At 37.5% G+C, this 21,304-nt stretch overlaps 1 protein-coding gene across 1 annotated transcript; it reads right to left on the minus strand.

Moving 5' to 3' along the window:
- Positions 1-311: 311 nt before the first annotated feature.
- AGTR1 (angiotensin II receptor type 1) lies at positions 312-1,673 on the minus strand. Its single transcript, XM_026058082.1, has one exon. It carries the CDS (start codon positions 1,656-1,658, stop codon positions 618-620), a length of 1,041 nt encoding a protein of 346 aa, XP_025913867.1. The 5' UTR covers positions 1,659-1,673; the 3' UTR covers positions 312-617.
- Positions 1,674-21,304: the final 19,631 nt, after the last annotated feature.

Raw genomic sequence — 21,304 nt, forward strand, 5'->3', positions numbered from 1 at the left:
AAAATAGTAGCATAAGGGGGAATTGGATTAATTTCAAGGTCCTTAAATTTCTCTCCAAGTTTAGAATTGGGCTTGTAGATGTAACATATTTCAATAACAAGTTATGTTATAAATATAATGATATATGTAATTACAGAGAAAACAGGCAGTGCACCTTTTCTGACTCCTTGAACAAAATTCCCAATACTTACATTAAAATTGCTCAGGTATGTGCAAAACAGGTCCTTCTGAATTCATACAACTTATACAAGCTTTTCCTTTAACTCCAGTTCAGAAATCTTTTCAGTTCTACCTACCCTCTCTGAAGTAAATGGCAGGATGCTGGGAGAAACCCCCAAGTACCTGTCCACCATTTATGTTGCTTCCAGTAAAGAAGAACAAAAYGAAAACCAAGCAGTCCTCTTCATAAAAGAAAACAAAAGGCCACTGCTAAATCCTTACAGTATGATTTCTCTGAGGTGGTTTAATGTTTTAGTAATGAGCAGTAGGCTGTGGTGTTCAGGACTGCAGATAAATTCTGTCACTCTTTTGCTGCTTCATTCACAAGGTTGTTCGGAAAAAGTGTATTGCAAAACACATCCCTTGGTGTCAAAAGACCCATCAGTCTTTCTAGTGGGTCAGTGTATGTTTTCTGGTGGTCGATATGAGAGGGAGCTCATTTTCGTTGTTAGACTGGGATGTGCACTGACATTTGGTGGAATGTATTTTATTAGCTGAAGGAAGTATTTTTTAAAATTTTTTCCAAAAAAAACATAAAAAAAGGGATTCAAGCAGTTGTTAAAGTAAGCGATGCAAATGGTGAAGGGCATAGCCGTATCCACAATGTCAGTGATTTTGCAGTCCGTTATTACATGTAATTGAATTAATACATCCAGAAAAGTGAACACTTGATGAGGAAACCAGGAAAAGAAGAAGAAAAATACTATTGCTACAATCATCTTAAAAATATCATCATTTCTGGTCTTATTTTTTTGAATTTGATATGCTTTCTTCAGGGTCTTCCAAATTAAGGTATAGCTTGTTAATATGATCAGAAAAGGTATTAAAAAGCCCAGCAAATTTTTGGATAAACCTAACCCGACCCGCAGCGTCGTATTATTGTTTTCATACCGAAACCCACAGACTGTCAGGTTCAAGTTCTCAGCAAAGAATATATTACGGTGAATGATGACAGGCAAACTGGCCACGCCGGCTAGAAGCCAGATGGCAATGCAAGTTATTCTGGCAACGAAGACGGTACGCCGAATTCGGGACTTCACGGGGTGTACTATGGCCAGGTACCGGTCAATACTGAGGCACGTGAGCAGGAACACACTGGCRTACAAATTGAAGCTTATCCCCGCTGATGCCAGCTTGCATAAACAGTTGCCGAAAGGCCACTGGTACTCCATGGCTGTGTAGGCTGCCCAGAGCGGCAGAGTTATGAGGAAGCACAAGTCGGCCAGGGCCAGGTTTAGCAGAAAGATGCTAGCTACTGTTTTTAATTTCATGTAGCAGTAAATGACGATAACGACCAGGCTGTTCCCAAATATGCCTATGATGAAGATGATACTGTAAACAGTTGGAACCATAATGTAGATGTAACTGTGCCTTCCTGAAACCGGACAGTCGACCTTGATTCTTTTAACGGTTTCTTCAGTAGAATAATTTGGGACCATTTTGATCTCTTCGTCTGTAGCCTAGTTTCAGAGAAAAATATGAAGTTCACACCTGGAAGGGGGGAAAGGAAGAAAATATTATTCATGAGAAGGATTCATTTAGAAAGAGATTTCAATTAAACCTCAAGACTTCGGGCCTAATTGGGGATCCAGTTCACTGTAAGACATTTCAATTCCAATTCATAGGATATAGAAGAGTAAGAAATTAATCTATCTGCCATTAACTGACCATTGCCTATGGCTTTCAGTTGAAAACTGGTTATAGGCCAAATCCTTAATTGGTACTTATTCAGGAAAACTTTTAATGGAAAACAATAGAAACGTTTTTGTTCTTTTAATTAGTTTTTGTTCATAAACATACACTCTGATCTACTTATTGGCACTTCCTGTTTTTTCCGTGCCTTTGCCTTATGTAGCTAAYGCTGCCACTGTCTTATGCTTTTACTTGAAAAGTCCTGGGCAGTATCCTGCCCTCATTGCCTGTGAAAATGGAACTTCATTCCAAAAACAGGGGGATAGGGTTCTCGGCTGGTTTTGAATAGAAGCGGTAATCTAGTCTCAAATCTGCAAAGGCGATCTTGCAGTTTATTTTCTTTTAGCCAAAACCATAGATATCAACTGGCTCAGTTATGAAACACTTTTTTGGCTGGAACTTGCATCATCTTCACTGGGAAATTCACACCATGTGTTTCTGTTGAATCGTTTCTATTTAGAAGATAAGTAGATAGAACCAGATCTTATCTGGCCAAATATTTGCCCAAATTGGAACCAACAGTTCCTTTAGCTTTGATCTTCTCTGATTTGGAGTGGGAGTTAAGAGGGGATTATTCATTACAGCCTTGATACCACACCTATAGCAGTCTGCAGAAGCTTTTTCATTGACTTTACAGGGAGCTGGAATTGAGCCACAGTTCACAAATGCAGTGCATAACAGTGAAGCAATAAATAAACCCCACACCAATCCCGGCCAAAGGCCATACTGATTCTCAGTCCACAAAAAAACTGAGAAAACAAATAAATATATTGCCTATACTAGCTGTAGTAATGTCAGTGCTGTTTCATTTGAAAACCTAGCAACTGCAGAACCAGTTCCTTCCCATTCTCCAAACTGGTAGTCACCTCTAATCTACAGCATATAGGGGAAAATCAGCAGTCTGAAACCGAATCCATGTGAAGTTTGACTGATGTATATTTTCTTGGGTTTTTTTGTTGTTTTTTTTTTTAAGGTGAGTTCTTGCACATAAAAGGAAAACTTTAATTCAGAAAAGATTTTTTTTTTAATTTCCATTCCATTATCTTATCAATAGTATTGCCAGAAAGCCAATCCCCATGATTCCAAAAGTTCTTRCTTTTTGACCCTTTAAATTATGGGGGGGAAAATAGTTTAGAATACTTACATTAGTCTAAAACTCTGTAGTTGCCTCTGTCATAAGTCTGGCTCTTCTGTGGCAAATGATGCATATTGCTAGTGGTGGATAGCTGTTTTGGTAGGGTGGCTTTTCACTCTTTGATTTGCTGACCACTACAGCTTCTTGAAAATATCCAGAAAGCAGAGGGACAGCATCTTATCTGATATAAATTCATCAGAGTTTCAGAAGATCCAGGAGAACCAAGACAGAAGTATTTAATTTTTCTGAATTAAAAAAACCTTTAAGTGTCTTCTCAACCAATTCCTTTTTTCAGCATAGTTTTTGTTTGCAAAACGGTACAGAGGTAAGAACATTAGGATTTGGCCTAACGCTGTTAGGTTCTTCAGAATGTAAATGAAAACTAACTAATTTCTTTCAATTACTTAACAAGATTCCAATTTAAAATAAAACTGGTTAATGAACATATGTCAAAAAAGTAGTAAGAGAAACAAAACAGCAAATAACCATAATTTCTGAAGAGTCTTTGTCTATTTAGGTTGTTTTTCTCTCTCTCTCTCTCTCTCTCTTTTTTTTTTTTCAATAAATAGGTGATATATCTAAGGGACAAAATTATTCCAATATCTCAGAAACTATACTTAAACATTTTGATTACCAGCTCATTCTGTAGATATGGTAAGTATAGTGTGTTAAGAAAAGTGAATTCAGATTAGGTACTTATTTTGATCCTTGATGTGAATCACCRTTTTATATATATATATATTTCTATAAAACATTTCAATTTTAATTACTTGAGGGAAAGATGAGGACACTCATACARCCTAGTATTCCATTGTACTGTAAATATCTTAAATATTCTCAGAATACCTAGCTTCCCATTTGGCATGGAATTACATTTAAGCTACTAACGGGAAAAACAAATTGTGAAAATCCAGACCTGTGTTGCTTTGTTGCACACGAATATCGGTAAAAAGAGTTTAAGAAAGATGCTGTGGGAACCACAATTCATATTGTCCTTCTAGCTAGTGACAAAATTTGTGTGCCTGAGAATTAAAGTTGTAGTCTCAGTGTACAAAAAAATATTTTTAGACCACAGAAGCATGTGCAAATGGTCCCAAATCTATTTTACAGGGTACCTGATGTGTTTGTTAGGGCTTTTGTGCTCTCCAAAAATGACTTCCTTACTAATGAGTTGTGACTTTAGGAAGCAGGTAATAAACTGTAGGTGACTCTGATATTAAATCTTTTCCAGGGTCTACAGAGAAGCAATCTTTCCTCAAAAATTAGTGGGGATTTTAAAAAATGACAGTTATTATTGCAGAGTAGTGTTTATTTCTGTCTGCAGCATCCTGACAGTTGTCAGCCAAAACAAACTTGTGCTGCCTGAAACACAGATTAAGTATATTGGTATTAAAAAAAAAAACAAAAAAAAAAACCCACAACCTTATAAATGCAAAGTCATTTTTATACAGATAAATAAACAGACCCAAAGACCCTGGCCAGTATATGTGCATTCAGCAAAAGATATCCGTCCCTATAGAAATATGGGCTCTGCTGTTATGGAGGAGGTTGCTCATTATTTGTGTTGTTCAGCACTGAGGTTCCCATTAATGGTGGGGTTCTGCTGTGTGAGGTGTTTGACAGGCTCTTGTTGGGAGACAAGCCTTATTCCAACCAGATTGTCTCTTCAATYCTTCTTTTTCATAGAGAAGTGAGGCACAGAGATGTGCTGGCAAAGCCCACGCAGGAAGCGTGAGGCAGAGCCAGGAACTGAACCCAGCATATGAGCTGCAGCCAGYCCCTTATGAGCAAGGTCACCCTTTGGCTCTCACTTTATTAGTTTGTCCTCTTAACAGACTCAGTGTATCTTTATCATCGCTAATGTTCTATATCTTTTCCTGGACTGGGAATAATTCTTGCATTAATAAGCTGATTCATTTCAATAAAGATAACAGGGTAATTTCAAGGTTTAGCTYCTTGGGAATTCTATCAAGAATGCAATAGCTAATTAAATGTAACTAAAGACAAAACTTCTGTCAACAACTGCCATTTAATTCTTCCCAGTCTCTCCAATTCATTCTGTGAGTTAGTCTAGTTGCCTCAATTGTAACAGATGACTCAAAACAGCATTGGTTATTTTTACCATATTAAGAAAGCAGAAAAAGTCAAGCAAACACAGCTGGCACAAACAAATGGATACCATTCTGACCATGCGTGGCACTCTGTGCATCCTGAGCTCAACTTCCTGGCTTTTAAACCATGCCAAATCTAGAGTGCATGGAGTTTGGCTCTGTGGAAGGTCATGTTATCTGTAGGACAGGGAGAGCCAGCATAAAAAGATTGCAAGATAAAGAAATCCTCTTATCTCAGCCCTGGGTCGTGGAAGTGATCAAGAGGTTTTGACAATAACTGATAGATTCTGCAGCATCAAGGTCTGCAAATATTTGCCTTGTCCCAGCTACATGCTGGTGCTGCATGGTCTATTCATTATCCTTGCCTCTGCTCACTTATACACCCATTGAGATTACAGCCAAAAATTAGCAGGAAGAAACCATAGTGAAGTCTCTATTAAGAAAAGCATCACTGCAAGCTAGACCTGCAGTAAAGCAGATAAAGGCCCAATTCGGGTTGAAGAAGACCTTTCTTCCCGACTAGATTAATTGGTACTATTCAGCGAGTACATCCTACTCTGCATGTACTAACTCGCAGACTCAGTGGCTGAAACAAACATAGCCATGTTTTTCATAGGAAACTTAAAAATATCCTATCAGATCTGATGATGAATACTCCCCTTTTGGTGGGATTAACTGTTTCTGTACAGTAGTAGAAGCCAAGATATCTTTCTCAGCGTTACTTTACCCATCCCTTGAGTGTAGCATACTTCACTTTAACTTTCAATTTCCCTTTTCTACTCACATGGTGGCTGTTTTTTCTCATGCCAGCAGTAGCTTTAGTTGGTGTAATGAATAGCATATGCACTTTCTTGAAAGTGTATTAAGGACTATATTAAATTCTCAAAAATGTGTTTTAAAAAAAAATCAAGTTTGGATGTTTGTGTCTGGCTCTGAGGTTCTATGTGCTTTCTATGAGATATTTAAATTGCATTAACTTATTTTGGAGTGTTCGAAAAGTAAAAATGAAAAACAATTCCTGAGGAGAATCAGGAATTTGGTCAAGAAATAGTGTCATATTTTAATTTATTATCTGTGTAAGGATATAACCCTTCTCAAATTAAAGGACCAACCTAGTTTTTGGTGCAACACTGTTGAAGTYGGTGGAATTGCACAAAGGATGTGTTTGGCACATTACCAGCTTTGAAGTATACCAAGAAATTACAAGGAATACATGAAGAAATCCATTCCTGTTTCCACTAAGTGAAAAGGAAGCAGAAATGTAATATGTAGTTGCTTTTGAGTAAATGGATATGGATTGCAATTTGTATATCTGAAAACATGGACAGTTTGAATATTGCCGCGAGACTGACCCTCTGAAGCTGCAGTGGGGAAGGCACTGCTAATCCTCAGTTGGATTTTTTTAGATTCACTAGAATTTTTAAACTTTCAAAGTTAGCCTCAGTGAGATCAGCCACCTTGAGGACATTTGTAACCTTAGAATACCAGAAAAAGCTTCAAAGCGGGAGAGAAAAATCATCTGTTTTGAAGAGTTTGGGCCTGTGGCAGCTACGAGTGGTAAGGCAGGGCAGGGGTGGTGGTGTGAAAACCTTACAGGCAGTTATTCCTCTATTTTATTTTTTATACCACTGTTATTTCTGCTGTCATTATCACTTGCTGCAGTTCACTCACTGGTCCCAGGGCCATGGTTATATATGCTTTAGACAAAGCAAATACTTCCCCAGGGAAGCACTGGAGATGGTTTAGAAACTTTGCAGGAATAGATGGCTGATATGACTTTACGCTGCCAGAATTCACCAGGGCTGGTTAAACCACTGGCCAGTTAAATGCAAGTATAGAAATTGTGCACATTGATAATTCCATTTAAAGCATCTCAAATGACCTGMGTTAACATAATGATAATTGGATCATTTTAAGGCTGATACACAAGGAGCWTTTTCTAAGAGGACTGAATTGATGCGACTGTGAATGGTGTGGCAACATCAGTCTCAAAGCAAATTATCTGGTGAGYGGCAAACCCCTGTTGTATGTTACTGTCCTGTTTGACCTTTTATCTTTTTTAATTACAATGATTATAATAAGTCAYTGATAATGAAATGCTTCAGACTGCTCTACCAACTATTATTTACCGCTCCATTCATTGCTTCTGTTGGGCGAGCATGCATCCTAATTATACTGCCTGTCGAAACAACAAGGGATGCAGGGCCCATGTAAGGTAAACTGCACTTTGCCTACTGACATATAAGCTAGCACCGACTGTGGCTTCCTGTGAGAGCTTCATCAGCTATAAATAGGTAAGCAGATGTCACTAGTCAAATTTTAAATGAAAATGTGTTTTTGATATTTGCTTTGACACTGACTAAATAAATTCAGGCTGACTGCACTGCAACAGATTAGCCACCTCACCATTAGATAATGTAAGGGGTTTTTTTTTTTCCTTTCTTTTTTTTTCTTCTCTAGCTGGTAGGTGGATTATTTGCTTTTCGTACAAATGAGAAGATATTTCCATTTTTAGAAGGATGATATGCTTTATTTTTATGCAAAATTATTACACAGGAAGAAGAGAGGCTGTAAAATGTTTTGGAACAGTATGCTCAGTATACTACACTTAGTTCTTGCTGTCAGCATCATATGTTTTCCTTTATCRCAAGAGCTTAGTTCCCCCTTTCCTACTTTCTTCTTCTTTTTTCTTTTTGCTGGAAAACTAATGACACTTTCCAAWTGCTTTATTTCACTGCCTTTTTTTCTACCCAGCAATTCTACCCACCCATTCTTTATCCTCATTGCCACAGTGAATATCTCTTCTTCCATTTCATATGCCTAGTTCAGACTCTTCCCTGTATTAGTACTACTGCTCATTTCATTTGGCAACAAGGTTATATTCTACAAACACTCTGCATGAAATGGAATAGTAATCTGTCCAGAGGAAAGAATTACTGCTTTTAGCAAATATGGATTTAGAAGATATGTGATTATAAGTAATATATTGAGTGCTGTTCCTCTCTGAGCAAATATTCTGGCAGGAAACCTGTGTTCATGTATTTATGATAAACCCATGCTCCAGAGCAAGGGGAAGGACTTCCTGGGAGTCCCGTGACTGATGTCAGTTGTTTCAATATGCAGATTTGCAGTGAAGTGGGAATGCTCAGCTTGCTGCAGAGTTTCAAATGGGGGTCTCCCTAGATTTGTGGCTCCAACACAGATCAAGTCAATGAAACTTATGAATGGCATCTGTTCATGGCCCATATAGAACGTATACCTCTTGTCAGTCTGTTGCCATAGTGCCATGTAGCACTTTAAGACAGAAACATTTTAAATTTGTTAGATTTGGAGATACTCCTATAATAAATACTAGTGTTTAATGCTATGCTGAAAGAACATTACATTCCCAGGTTTCTCAAACTGAGTGTCCCAATCCTACTTCACTGAAATCCTAAATAAGGAAATGCTAAAAGCTGCAGAGATTTCTTTTAGATTTTGTATGGGTTTGTCCAGCTCCAGTTAGCTTGTTCCTCATCTCCTGCAGGGACTGAGCTGAGCTACAGGCTTTCCTTTACAGCGCCTATCCCAGGCACTGGATGAACACTGAGAATAGGGAGGAGGAAACTCCCCTGCCTGCTCTAGTTTCCTGCTGGCATCCAGATTACCCAGGCCTGCCTATGCGAAGAACAAACCCAAACCAGGTACTTTTTGGCAGGTAGCAAAACGGTCTAGAGGACTGTGTGAAATTAAAGCCCACAGTTGCTAGAATTAACAGYCAGGGGTGCAGCTCCATTCCCTGCTCAATACATTCCTCCAACCTGCAGAGGATGGGCACGTTATGAAGCTGCAAATTTCTGCTAGCTCTTATTTCTGCTGATCCTTCTAACACTCTTTTTTTCCCCAGTTCTGGCTTGCTTAAGTGTTTTTAGTCCAGAATTAACATGTGAATGAAGCTGAGAGCAATGCCACATCACATGCTTAGGCAAGTAAAGGTAGATAATTCAAACTATCGTGGCCTTGCATTCTGCGTAGGCTTCCTGTCTCACTGCCACTATCTTCCACAGAGGTCAGTGTTTCAGAATTCATGTTAAATGAGAATAAATCAAAATATTACTAAAATGAAGCAGCAATTGCCAGTATAAAACCGGAGCATTGTCTGTACATCAGTTCATGAGCATCAGGAACAGAAAGCAAACTTTGAAACCCTTATCAAAAAGTGTCAAGGAAGTTGCTGCTTTTGCAAATTTTGGATCAAAAGGTGGCATGACATGAGAACAAACAGAACCTGCAGGACCTCAGTACTGGCCTGCTTTTTTTGTTTTTTGTTTCTGTTTTTCTTTTTCTTTTTTTTTTAATAGCTGGCCTCCTGTTCAATCTTTCACAAAGAAACTGCCATAATCAGTTGAAGTTACTGTCAATTTTGTGGTGTGCGCTTTTTTTGCTTATCTTCTGAGTTACATTAAGGTATTTAACTTTATGCTTCAGAAATATGCTTTGGTATTTTTGAAGCAAAAAGCAGTATTAACTGTATAAACATACATTAGTATGACCTATGCCAATATATTTCTGGGTAAYTGTACTACTCTCAGTTAATTATTACTCTCAATTACTCCATAAGTTAAGTGGAATTTCTTCTGTGCTCATGTTTTTTGAAAGAGTGGGGTCCTGATCTGAAATAAATTTTAATTAACTTATTTCATTATGTTTTGCTTACCTTATGTAGCATGCAGCAATTACAATAATTATTTGCTAATAAAAGTTTAACTATTGTAACCCAGAATCATGTAGAGGTGAGGCAGTGTTTTGGTGTTTTCTTGACAATCTAAGATTATAAAATTGTATTTTAAAATTATTTTAGAGCAAAATATTTATCTTTTTAAGTCCCTAACCTCTACATGGATTCTTTTAGTCTTTCACTTGCAACAGTTGGAGCTGGTCTGCTTCATCTGTGCTGACTCTATATAACTGGCAAACAAACTGCCTCTAATCTTTCTAGGATACAGGTCTTCTTGTAGATCAAAACTCTAAATTGCTTATTACTTGTTTTGTGCTAGCAGTGGCCCAGTCACTGTTTCACTGTAAGCTCTGTTTATATACTCTGACCTTGAGAACTTCTCTCTGTATTTATTTCTTCCAGCATACTTCAAAAGAGCCTGTCCTTATATATGATGGTTTTCACAGTTTATTCTGAAAAGAATGAACATCTCTCTTCTGTCTGTTTTCATAGACAACTCTCATTAATTTTCCATTCACTTCCCAAGTAGCTTTCAACTATGCTCAATTTTAGTCATAAAATTTATGTGAGAAAAGGACAGATGAAATGACTTTTCCTTGGAAAAAATCAATGCTTGCAGAATGACTAGACAGTGGAATTAGGGGGACATTATTGTGAAATTCTTTGCTTTTTGGAGAAAAAAAGAAAATGTAAAGGAGAAGGGAAGTAACATAGTTAACCACAGTGACATTTAAGTTGCTTTGAAGTTTAATTCATATTATATACATTCTGACCACTAGAGGTCTGTATTTCCTATTTAAAGATAAGAGAATTGCTTTATTTTATATTCAAATCTTGACACTTAGTCTTTTTTGAATATCCTCTTCCTTCAACATTATTTCTTTAAGATGCAAACACAAAACAAAAGACRTAATGTGTACCCCTGCATTTAAGTAAAGTATAATGTACCAGAGGGAACAATTTTAAGTTTATTGTAGTATCTAATAGCATATGTCTAATTTCCTTTATTCTAACTAACTTGGTTCTGCTAACCTTCAGGCCAATTCTTGTGCTAGTAAGTCRTGGAGCAAGGTCCTGACATTTTATTTTTTCAAAGACATATGCAGCTTAAACTCTCTAAGGTTTCTGAGCCAAATTAAGAAAAGAAAGATTTTTAGAGGGCGAGTAAAATTATAGTTTACTTTAAAAATGTAAATGAAAAATAGTGACACCTACCCATTAGTCTAAAAGAGTTTTTAAAAATTACTAGGCATGTTATTAATTATACAAGTCTTTTTTTTTCTTTTTTTTTCCACCAAATATCAGCCAGAATTACTGAMAGTAATTTTAGCTAATTCTAGGTTAACTTCACTTCTAGGCTAACTTGACTCAAACATGTATTTTCCTATTTAGAGGGACGTGTTTTTATTGCTAAAAATGCCACTTCAGAACTATTTTTAATCCTTTCTTTTTTTTCTCAAGGAATTTGAGGAATTTTGGAAAATGACATGGCAATGTGAACCTACAGATTTTACTATCCAAATGGTGATTTTTAGACCTCAAGTGCCTTATTTCATGAATTGTAAACAATCTCATAATAAAAGAAAATTAACTGTCCTTTCCATTTTGCTCCCTTCTGCCTCTTTCACTAATGCACCTGGRTTTCTTGTTACCCCTTTGGACACTGGCAAGACATGATGGTGTTACTCTGTTTCAAATGATTTATTTAGTTAAATAGTTCTCTAACACTAGTGAGAGCAAAAGCTCTTATAAGCTTTCTTCCACTCTAGGCTTTTTCTACCCTCTCAATCTAGATGGGGAAAAAAAAACCCAACCCTAAAATGGCTGTGAGTGCTATAGTGGTATTTATTTTATTGAGGCAAGCAGATGAGTGAAGTAGAACCACAAGCTTGAAATGAACTATACCACTTTTTGCCAGATAAGCAGAAATAATCAGTGTCTTGTCCTATATTTATGTCAAACAAGGGTTATACAGTGTCAATGAATCCCTATGCACTCAAGGGATGTTTGGAAGCAACACTGTACAACCATACGAGGGTTATATCTTGTAGCTTCTAAAAATAGGGGTATTTAGACAGAATACAAGTGCTCTGTGGAAATGGAGAAAAGTTTGGACAAGTGTGCTATAAAGTTCACACTGAATGGCTAAACTCTGGCTCTAGAGATAGAAAACTAGCAAAAGGTTGGCTAAGTTTAAAATGAAGAATAAAAAAGAATAATCTTTCATTTGTACAATGGATTGTGGCAAAAGTCAGTGCAAGTGAAAGGCCTCCTTTAAACCACTGTGGCTGCACAGTAATGAAAAAAAAGCTTCTGAATACTTTCTGTGACTCTTTCCTAACTGACACTATTGGAAGATAATCCAATATTACAAAGTAAGTTGTTCTGTATTCAGAACTCATAAAATTCTTCAAGACTTCAATTAGTTGAGGTTCTGACTCCATACTGGTAGGCTGAGTTACCCAGGGCCTCTCTTGACCACCTGTGTTTAAAAGGGGAGAGAAAACCATCTGGAGCATCAGTAAGTTATTCTAGGGATCTGTAGGGGACCAGCTTGGAAACTACAGCATTCTCCCAAGGCCAGTCCTGTCATTGCTGCCTCTGCTCTCGGGCAGTCCTGAGGGTCCTCTGTTGATCCCCAAGACTTTGGAGGAGTTGAGAGATCTGCCCCATTCTGCAGGGAGTGTGAGAGATCACCAGTTTGGGGACACTGACCCAGTCTAAATTCCTAAAATCCAAGGGCCTGAAGCAAAGTTCATAGGAGGTGGCGGGGGGGAGAACTCATTGATATAGGCAGACTGTGGATCATGCCTTGAATGCAGAACAAGCCAAGTGCTAACAAACTCTTTAATGCAGAAAAATGTCAGCTTTAGAAAAGCAACATCTTCAAACCATGCTTAATGATACTACAATGTATAGATGTGACAAATTTTCTACTTTTTCTTTTTAACAGCCTACAGTGTAATAATTTCACAGCTAGAATTGTGTGGGGGGTTTTTTGTTTTTTRTTTTTTTTTAACACACAGACAAGAGAAGGGAAGTGGTAGAGTTAACAAAGAGCTAAGTATTGTGAAGAAATATTTCCAGTGTTCTGGACTCTAAGTACTACCAGCGTATAGGCAAAAAAAGTCCAAGCCTTCACTGTTGGTGGTTTTTGTTTTTGTGGGGGGGGGGGTTGTGTTTTTTTTTTTTTTTTAACAGTGAAGGCTTGGACTTTTTTTGCCTATACGCTGGTAGTACTTAGAGTCCAGAACACTGGAAATATTTCTTCACAATACTTAGCTCTTTGGCCAAAGTTAACTCTACCACTTCCCTTCTCTTGTCTGTGTGTTTTTTTGTTTGTTTTTTAGTTTTTTCCCCCAGGAATTGGGAAATTCTGATGTACGCATTTCCATGAAATTTTATTCACAGATGTTATTGCCAAGGAAGGATTGCTCAACTTCACTAGAATTTAATGGTTTAGTGAATGCTAGTTTGGTGTTGTGGTGGTTGTTATGTGTGTGTAAAGTTTGCTGTTGACTGATCTACARAGCCCTTGTTATTGTTAGCCAAAACAGTACTACTCTTAACTTTCAGCAAAATATTTTAGTTTATAGTTTTCATTTTTTTCAGATCTCCCAGGTTTAGCTTTAAAAGCAAGCTTTATTTTCTGGGAACTTGTCTTCTGTACACGATTTTTTCTCTGTTGCTAAGGGGAGGAAAAACATTCTCATGTTCAATAAAGGTAGAACTGAACTCCAAAGCACTAAAGGATTAATCATTCTCAACGTGCAGTGTGTTCACCTAATCTCTTGGGGAAGATCAGTGAGGTAGCAGTTTTAGGGATCACCAGTTCTAGTTTGACAGTGTACCCAATACTCCTGGTATCTAACATTTTCCACATCACTTTCCGGTCTCTTCCTTTCATGTTTATCTTTCAGAGCAATCTCTGTTTTCATTCCTTGACCAAGACTGCATGAATGTGTTGCAAACTCTCTAGTGTTTAATATGTCTTAGGTATTATATGCCCTTAGGACATATTCATATAAAATGATCCATGCAGTAATTTAAAACTGAAAATTGATTCAATAGAGAAAATAAAACAAACTTTTAGCTTAACACTTCCAGTTCAGTACTTCTCAAACTAAACATCAAAAGGCTGAGCTTCAGTATCTTTTCTGTATCTTCACTGTAAGAAGTGAATCTCCATGTGACATCCCCTTGTCCCAGTCACCTCAGTTGCTCTGTCTTGACAGGAATGAAGATCATCTTTTCCTTATCTCAGTTATTAAACCAATACCTGAGTTAGTTTTTAAATATGATAAATCCATTGTAAAAGTAGTAGGCAATCACTCTTCTTGTTCGTACCCCAGGGTAAGGAATTGCCCTTTTTTCTAAAAGAAGTTGAAGATGCTTGGATATGTTAATGATAGTAAATGCCTTCTTTTCAAAGTCTCATCAATCCAGCATGGATTTTTGCATGTCTGTTCTAACCATTAGCTTTACCAAAAAGAAAGAATGGGGCTCTCCCTAGGAGAGAAAAATGATGAATAATTGGTAGGTTGACCAGAAGTCAGGGTTGTATCATCTCATCTTACTGTTAACAACCCCATTTACTGCTCACCGGATGCCAGAAAAGAAAAATAAATCTATTTCTGATCAGGTAGTACTTGAACTCTTGAAGGTTCTTGAAGGSCAACATAAAATAAGGCATTGTTTTGTTAAGAACATACAGCTTCAGGTTAAGAGAAGTGATCTACTTTCTCAGTTTGGAAAGTCCTGTGCTGGAACAGGAACCATCATCAAAGACTAAATACATGCATAGCAAAACTTCAGATTTGATGCCTGGTTATGTATTATCTTTTGGGTATTTAGAAGTACCCAAGAAAATCAATAGTTAACAAGATTAAGCCATCAAGTCCCAAAACAAATAAGAGTGAGATTAGTTTGAGCTGTGAAAGGTGATATGCTGCATGGTTACTTTCTCTGAATGATAGTAAAAGAATGACTTAACATTTTTCCTTTATTGCGGCTGGTATTGACTATATAAAATATAGTGTGCCCCATGTGGTCATTTTTAATAAAAGAAAAATCAAATTCAGGTTTGCTAAGAGTGAGTGAAAWCATCTGATAAATTCATAGGTTTCTATACTGATAGCTTAGTTCCATGGAATAATAAGTTTTCAAATACATATATTTTTTAAATTCCACAGAAATGCACATTCCTACACAAATATAACTTCTGGATATCTAAGACCTAAAGGTCTTAGATAAGAGATAGACCCTAAGGTCTATTTCACAGACTTGAAATTTCTATCAGCACCATTATTTTCATAGATGAATGAACCATAAGCTTCTACTGTGAACTCCTCCAGCCTGATGATTGATGGAGTTTGCATCTAGATCTGGATCTTCTAGCACAGAATTATTTTCAGTCCTGCATTACAAGTTGTGGAGAGGCAAGGGGGGGAAAAAAAAAAAGAGAGAAAACCTTATGGAAAAGAAAAGCACTGCTGAAAGCCCTTATCATKGCCTTTTCCCACAGAACAGAGATCATATGTCACATGAGATATGTTTCATTCTTTTCAGATCAAATTTTAAATGGCAATTTGACTTACTGGATATTTAATATACCTATTAATCTGTCTCTGTCTTTAAAGTTATGTGGTCCTCATCACTGAAGCTTCTGGGTGCCTTCAAGGTATGTAAAAATATCAATAACAACAATCATTCTTCCTTCCCATCTTGCAGGAGAAAAACTGTGGTAGTTTAGAGCATGCGGAGCTTAATAAGGAGTTACAAGACATTGTAGTTTTGCATATCATTGATCTCTGGTCATTCTTATTTCTTGCTGAGGTGAATTCCTTTGTGCATCTAACACTAAACAAGTTTCTTAGATCCATTGTCAAGTTCTTCTCAGTACCGGTCAATGATTTCATCAGTCCAGTGGAAGGTAGGTATCAACTGGAGAGTGGTCTCTCTCGGGAAATAAAGGATGCTTCCACAGACTGCTCTGAATGTAAGACATAGCCTTTCTATTCTATTGCTATTCAGGGAAAAGCCAATGTTATGAGCAGCATACATAGACATTTAGGCATTTAGGTTGATGATCTATTGCTTTTAACAATATTTGAGTTTATAAAAGACAATAGCATCAGATCTAGATACAACTTGGAGGTCCCAGTCATGCCAAGAATTGCTGTGGCCAGGATTGTGTCTGGCAGGAAGAAACACAACTTGCATGGCTCTCTTTATAGAACTGAGGATCTTCAGTCATTTATGCCCATTTTGATATGCAAGGCTTGAAYTGAAAAGGCTTGAATGTGATTATCGAGCCAAGCTCATCTCCAAAGCTCAAGGAAAGGTAAATTTTCTGGAAGCATTTCTCTTCTCATTGACACAATCTCATTCTGTAATTTAACCAGGTAACTTGTGTATGCTTTAGCCACTTGCTCTTTCCCCAGTTTCATGGAGGTATCAAGAAACTTGCCTTGTGGCAATGCTAGGGCTGGTCTGCTGATGAAACACTGTCAAGATAAAAAGCTTGCAACTGGGAACAGCATCTTGAAAACTGGAAAGAAATGTTGTTACTACAAATATTCAAAGATCCAGTAGCAGAAATCATGCATTTCTGTTATATACAATAATTGAAAGGATGATGCTCTAGAGTAGAGTGCTGTGTGAAGCACAGCTTGAGGTGACAAGGAAACTGCTTTTGCTAACTCCTTGGTTAGCTTAAAAAAGCACATAGTTACCTTGTGTACGATATTCAAAAGCTGCTGAAAGTCAGCCAGACTTTGGACAACCTATCTGCACTATAGGCAATGATGCACTTCCTCCTGAGGTCACTATGGTCGAAGTCAGGCAAATGCTCAAAATCTCATATGTAGATTGTTGCTCTTTTGGTGTTGTAAGAATTGGAACTTTTCAAAAAAACATGATATTAAGGGCACAGTCAACATGGAAGATACAAACAGAAGCAATTTGGATGTGTAAAGGAAAGGAGGCTGGGTTTTGATGCTCAGGAATCCAAATGCAAAGGTTTTAATGGGTCAGATGCACCAACAGCAGTAGGAAAGGAAGAGTCAGGCCTTCTTGTGTGAAAATATACACCGAGAATTCATAACATATGGAAATTATTTCAATATGGGAGAAGGGAGTGAAGGTTCGTAACCTAAAGAATGCTATCCACATCTTTCTTTCGGGAGTCAAATGAAATTTCTGCCTCTTTGGAGGTTATTTGTATTTTGGGATTTAATTTTTTGATGATGACAGTTATGGCATAAGTAATGCTCTGGGGCCCTGACCACCAAATATTTCACATATTGAAATCATTCTCATAAATAAGTAACAGCAACTCACATACATACACTAAGGTTTGTAAAACTGAGCCACAAAATATTAGTGTTTCATGGGGCTTCCTTGCTCACAAACTATTATTCCCATACTGACTCCAGGACATAAGAGAGGTCACATGTGTGTATGGGCTCTTCCTCCCAGGTCATGCAGCACATAAGAGTCCAAGACTTTGCTGTATTTTAATTTGAAGCCAGCTATATTATAAACTTGCATCACATTGAGAGATTATTTTTCTACAGGAAAGTAATGCTACTCCTGCAGAACAGCCTGCGAGGAAGTGACAGGCACACAGTTTGTTTTCCTTCTGGACTCTCCTGCCGTCGACACTGAAGACTTTCCACAACCTCAACTTTTGTTATTTCGGATGAGTCAATGAGAAAGGTAAATGGTCATATCTCTTACTTGAGTTTGTTAAGGCTAATTGTACTGAAGTGTAATGCATGGTGTGTGATGAAATCTGGGCCTCTTCTGCTTTTCAGTCCAGGTAGAAAAAAATGTGGTAAAGGATAAAATGGCCCTACAAATTCTGCTGAGAATGTGGAAACCACAAAATGCAATGGTCACGAGAGCACAGAAAATAAGTACTAGCATAGGGAGGCAGACAAAAAAATTCAGTATGGCCAGATTAAGACAGGCTATAAGAGGGGTGTTACAGTGTAGCACATCTAAATAAGAAGGCTATTACAATCTAGTCTGTGAAAGCCCAGCTACAGAGTGATGTGAATAAGTATATGTATAGCAGCCTATGAATGTAAATAGAGAAATGCTGAATAATTTCAATGTCTTTATTATATTAGCGGTGGTTGATAATTTAGCAGAAAATAGGATGTTGTGCATCTAAATTAGGAATCATAATGTTCCGAAATGGCTAATTCACGAGTGATATGCTCACAGCAAAATACAATCATTGTTGGTATCTTTTCTGTCACTGGTAGAGATCACAGYAGAAAACAGAATGGAAAGGCCAAAGCTATATTGCTTCCTTGTGAACCAAATCACCCATTCCTGGGAGAAAAGGATTCTTCTGAGAATCTAGGTGCAGGTTCTTAGGCCTTCTAGTTTCATTTTACTGTGAAATAAGCAACTCAATAAAATCAGTGGTGTTACTAGTATAAAAATACTGTAGGGATGCTTTAATTAGGTTTCTGTTGCTTCCTCAGGAGAAAGCTGTCTGCAGCTGGCAAGGGACATAGCTAACTTTGTGGAGGAAGACGGGAGGTTATAGGGATTCTTCATGGAATTTCAGGTTAGTCCAAATAGAGGCTTCCCTGCTTCTTCCTTGTAGTTTAATTTATTCAGAGCCCATAGCGTCATTTACCTACATTCTCACAATCACATTACTCTTCTGCAAAGCYAGAAGATGCAGAAGTGAAAGTTCACATCAAATATGTAACATAAGYGTCTCAATAATTTTCCCTAGTTAAAAGTGAGATAATAAACATGATGAGTAATGAACGCTACAGGATAAAGTTACTTATACGCCTCTGATACAAGGAAGTGCCTTTCTGTAAGACTTTCTTTTAAAACAGTAAGAAAAGTGCTACAAGATCTTACACACACAAACTTGCTTTGAACTGTGCAACAAAACAGAAACATTCTGACGCGTGTGCGWGGCCTTACCGATACTTTCCTGCCATTAAGCTAAACCACCGGCGCAGGGCCATGATGTACCTGAAAGCTCTACAGGTTTAATATACAGTCCCTTCTGCAAATGTGGCTTTTTTTTTCTCTCTCTGCTGCAAACATAGAAGACAAGTGTAAATTAATGAACGGCAAGCCAGTAAATATTTTTCAAGCTTTAGAAATAATTGTGTTCTTCTGTCTCACTTTCTGATCTAATGGAAATTAGCCTAGGTGGCTGTGAGTAGTTCATGTTGCACATTATGCTATCTAAAAAGACTCCCCCACCACTAAAATACTCTAACAAATCACATCCCTGTTTCTTACCTATCCAGTGCAGTTAAAGTCACTGGTAGAAACTTTTGCTTTGAGTAATGAAAACATTAGCTGGAAATCTCACGCAGATATGGCATTCATATGTGGACACAGACACATATCAGTACTGTATCACTAAAGTATCTCTCATGTTAACCAAACCAACTAATGTGCAAGTTTTAGCACCATGTTCCCCATAACTCCTGCTAGCCAAGGTGTTTTGGCTTTAAGGAAAAACAAACCTCTTCTGATGATTTTTTTTTTCATATTTCATTCTGAAAAGTGGTATTTGTCTTACTGCACAAGCTTTAAAGTGAAAACAAATGCACTGTGAATTTAGGTGCAAGAAAATGATTGTTCAACTTTGATTCTCTGATTCAGAGAAAGCTTTGTCTTCCATGTGTCATAATTCAGCACTACGTAACAGGACCTGATTCAGTGTGTTAGTATGACTGAGAAACTTGATTTTAATATATAGTATGTATAAAAATTAATTTAGATATTCTTACAGTGGGAAAATATTACGCTAAGGCAATACACCTCAAAGAGGACATTTTTTTTTCCTTAAATGAGAATGTTAGTAACAGCCTGGAGGGAAAAGTTAAAAGATTAAAAGCAAAGGATCAGCATGGAGGCTTCTTAATGAATGCCTCATTAGGGTCAGAAAAAGGAAACCAAAGGCAGAAAGGAAAACAGTATGGGTAACTGATAAAGTACAACAGTTTATTCAGACCAAAAAAAATCTTTAAAATGGTAATGCAGCTGAGCCCAAGAGAAACTAGCAGTATCGTAAATGTTAGCAAGTACAACGTAGAAAATCTAGAGGCCCAATTGTGCTTTCACTTAAACAGAACTCTTATTTAAGGCAGAACATATGAGGACTACAAGGAAATTTGATGATTAGCTGAATATAAATACAAGCAATGTATTTATGTTTATGTAATTCAGTGGGACTAGCATGATGCTAAGGGGTTAATCAAAGAGAATGAAGGTCAAATACAGACACCTAAATCCATGCCAGTGTGAAAGCTATTATCACCCATGATAAAACAGACACTGTGATCCCCAGTGCTTTGTCTGGAAGGCAGCACACTTAATAGAATTACAGCAGAATAGATGTTCTGCCAAATTTGTACAGCTTGTTTCCTGTTTTTTTCCCCAAAGTAAAATTTATTAGTCAATTTGAAAATAAATTCAGCAATCAATGAACTCTTTACTGTCCTGTCCCTCACAGATGCTCCTTGCAGGTACTAAGGACCAGCAGCAGAGGTAGCCAAACCAAGAAGAATGGAACAACCCAAAAAGTGAAATGCCCTTATGKTTTTTTTTTTTTAATGATTTTCCAAGCACTTTACACTTAAAAAAGAAACTCTTCACTTGCAAAAGATTACTGAAGAAAATAGCATTCTAGTGCCTAGAGAGCAGGTGCCTCCCTGTTAGAGCCAGAGCATGAGCTCATCTGAGGTGCTGTGAATCAGTGCATCCTGGATCAAGCACAGTCTTGGTTCTCAAGCAAACATGACTGTACAAATGCCTGGAAAAGATAGCACTGTGCTGTCTGAATGGTCTCATGTGAGCTTTACTTTAGCACTAGAAGAATTACTAATTGAGCTCAGTGAATGCTTGGATGTGTGATTGTCCTGTACTGATATGCCTTTTTTGATAAGATGTTTAAGAACAGTTGGTGAAATGGGACAGCATGATAAAATGTATTTAAGCCAAAAATATTCTTGAACCCTTCCCTATAAAGTGCTCTTTAGGAGGCATATGGGTTGAGAAATATGTTTAACCTGAATTAAGGCCTGATTTGAGAAAAACGGTAATTGTCTTATCATGGAAAGCTGCTAATAAAAAAGCTAATAGTAAAATAATAAAGAGAGAAAACTAACAGTAGAGCTAGAGTCCCACTTTGAAAACAGCTGTTTATGCCTGCCCTGTGCTCTCCACTTCTGAGTGTCATACACTAAGGAGAAAACCTGGGGACAGAGAAAATCCTGAGCAACTGCCAGAAGCTCAGTGCTGTCAGAAACACCTCTATCCCCACCAACTCTTGGGATAAGTGTACCTCAGAGAGGAAAAAGGAAAATTGTACTAACTTTTAGGCAGGGGTAACAGGAATGGGGGAGGAATGAGGGGAGAAAGGAGAAAAGATGAAAA

This window comes from Apteryx rowi, unplaced genomic scaffold, assembly GCF_003343035.1.
Source record: "Apteryx rowi isolate R43461 unplaced genomic scaffold, aptRow1 scaffold_142, whole genome shotgun sequence".
Taxonomy (NCBI): domain Eukaryota; kingdom Metazoa; phylum Chordata; class Aves; order Apterygiformes; family Apterygidae; genus Apteryx; species Apteryx rowi.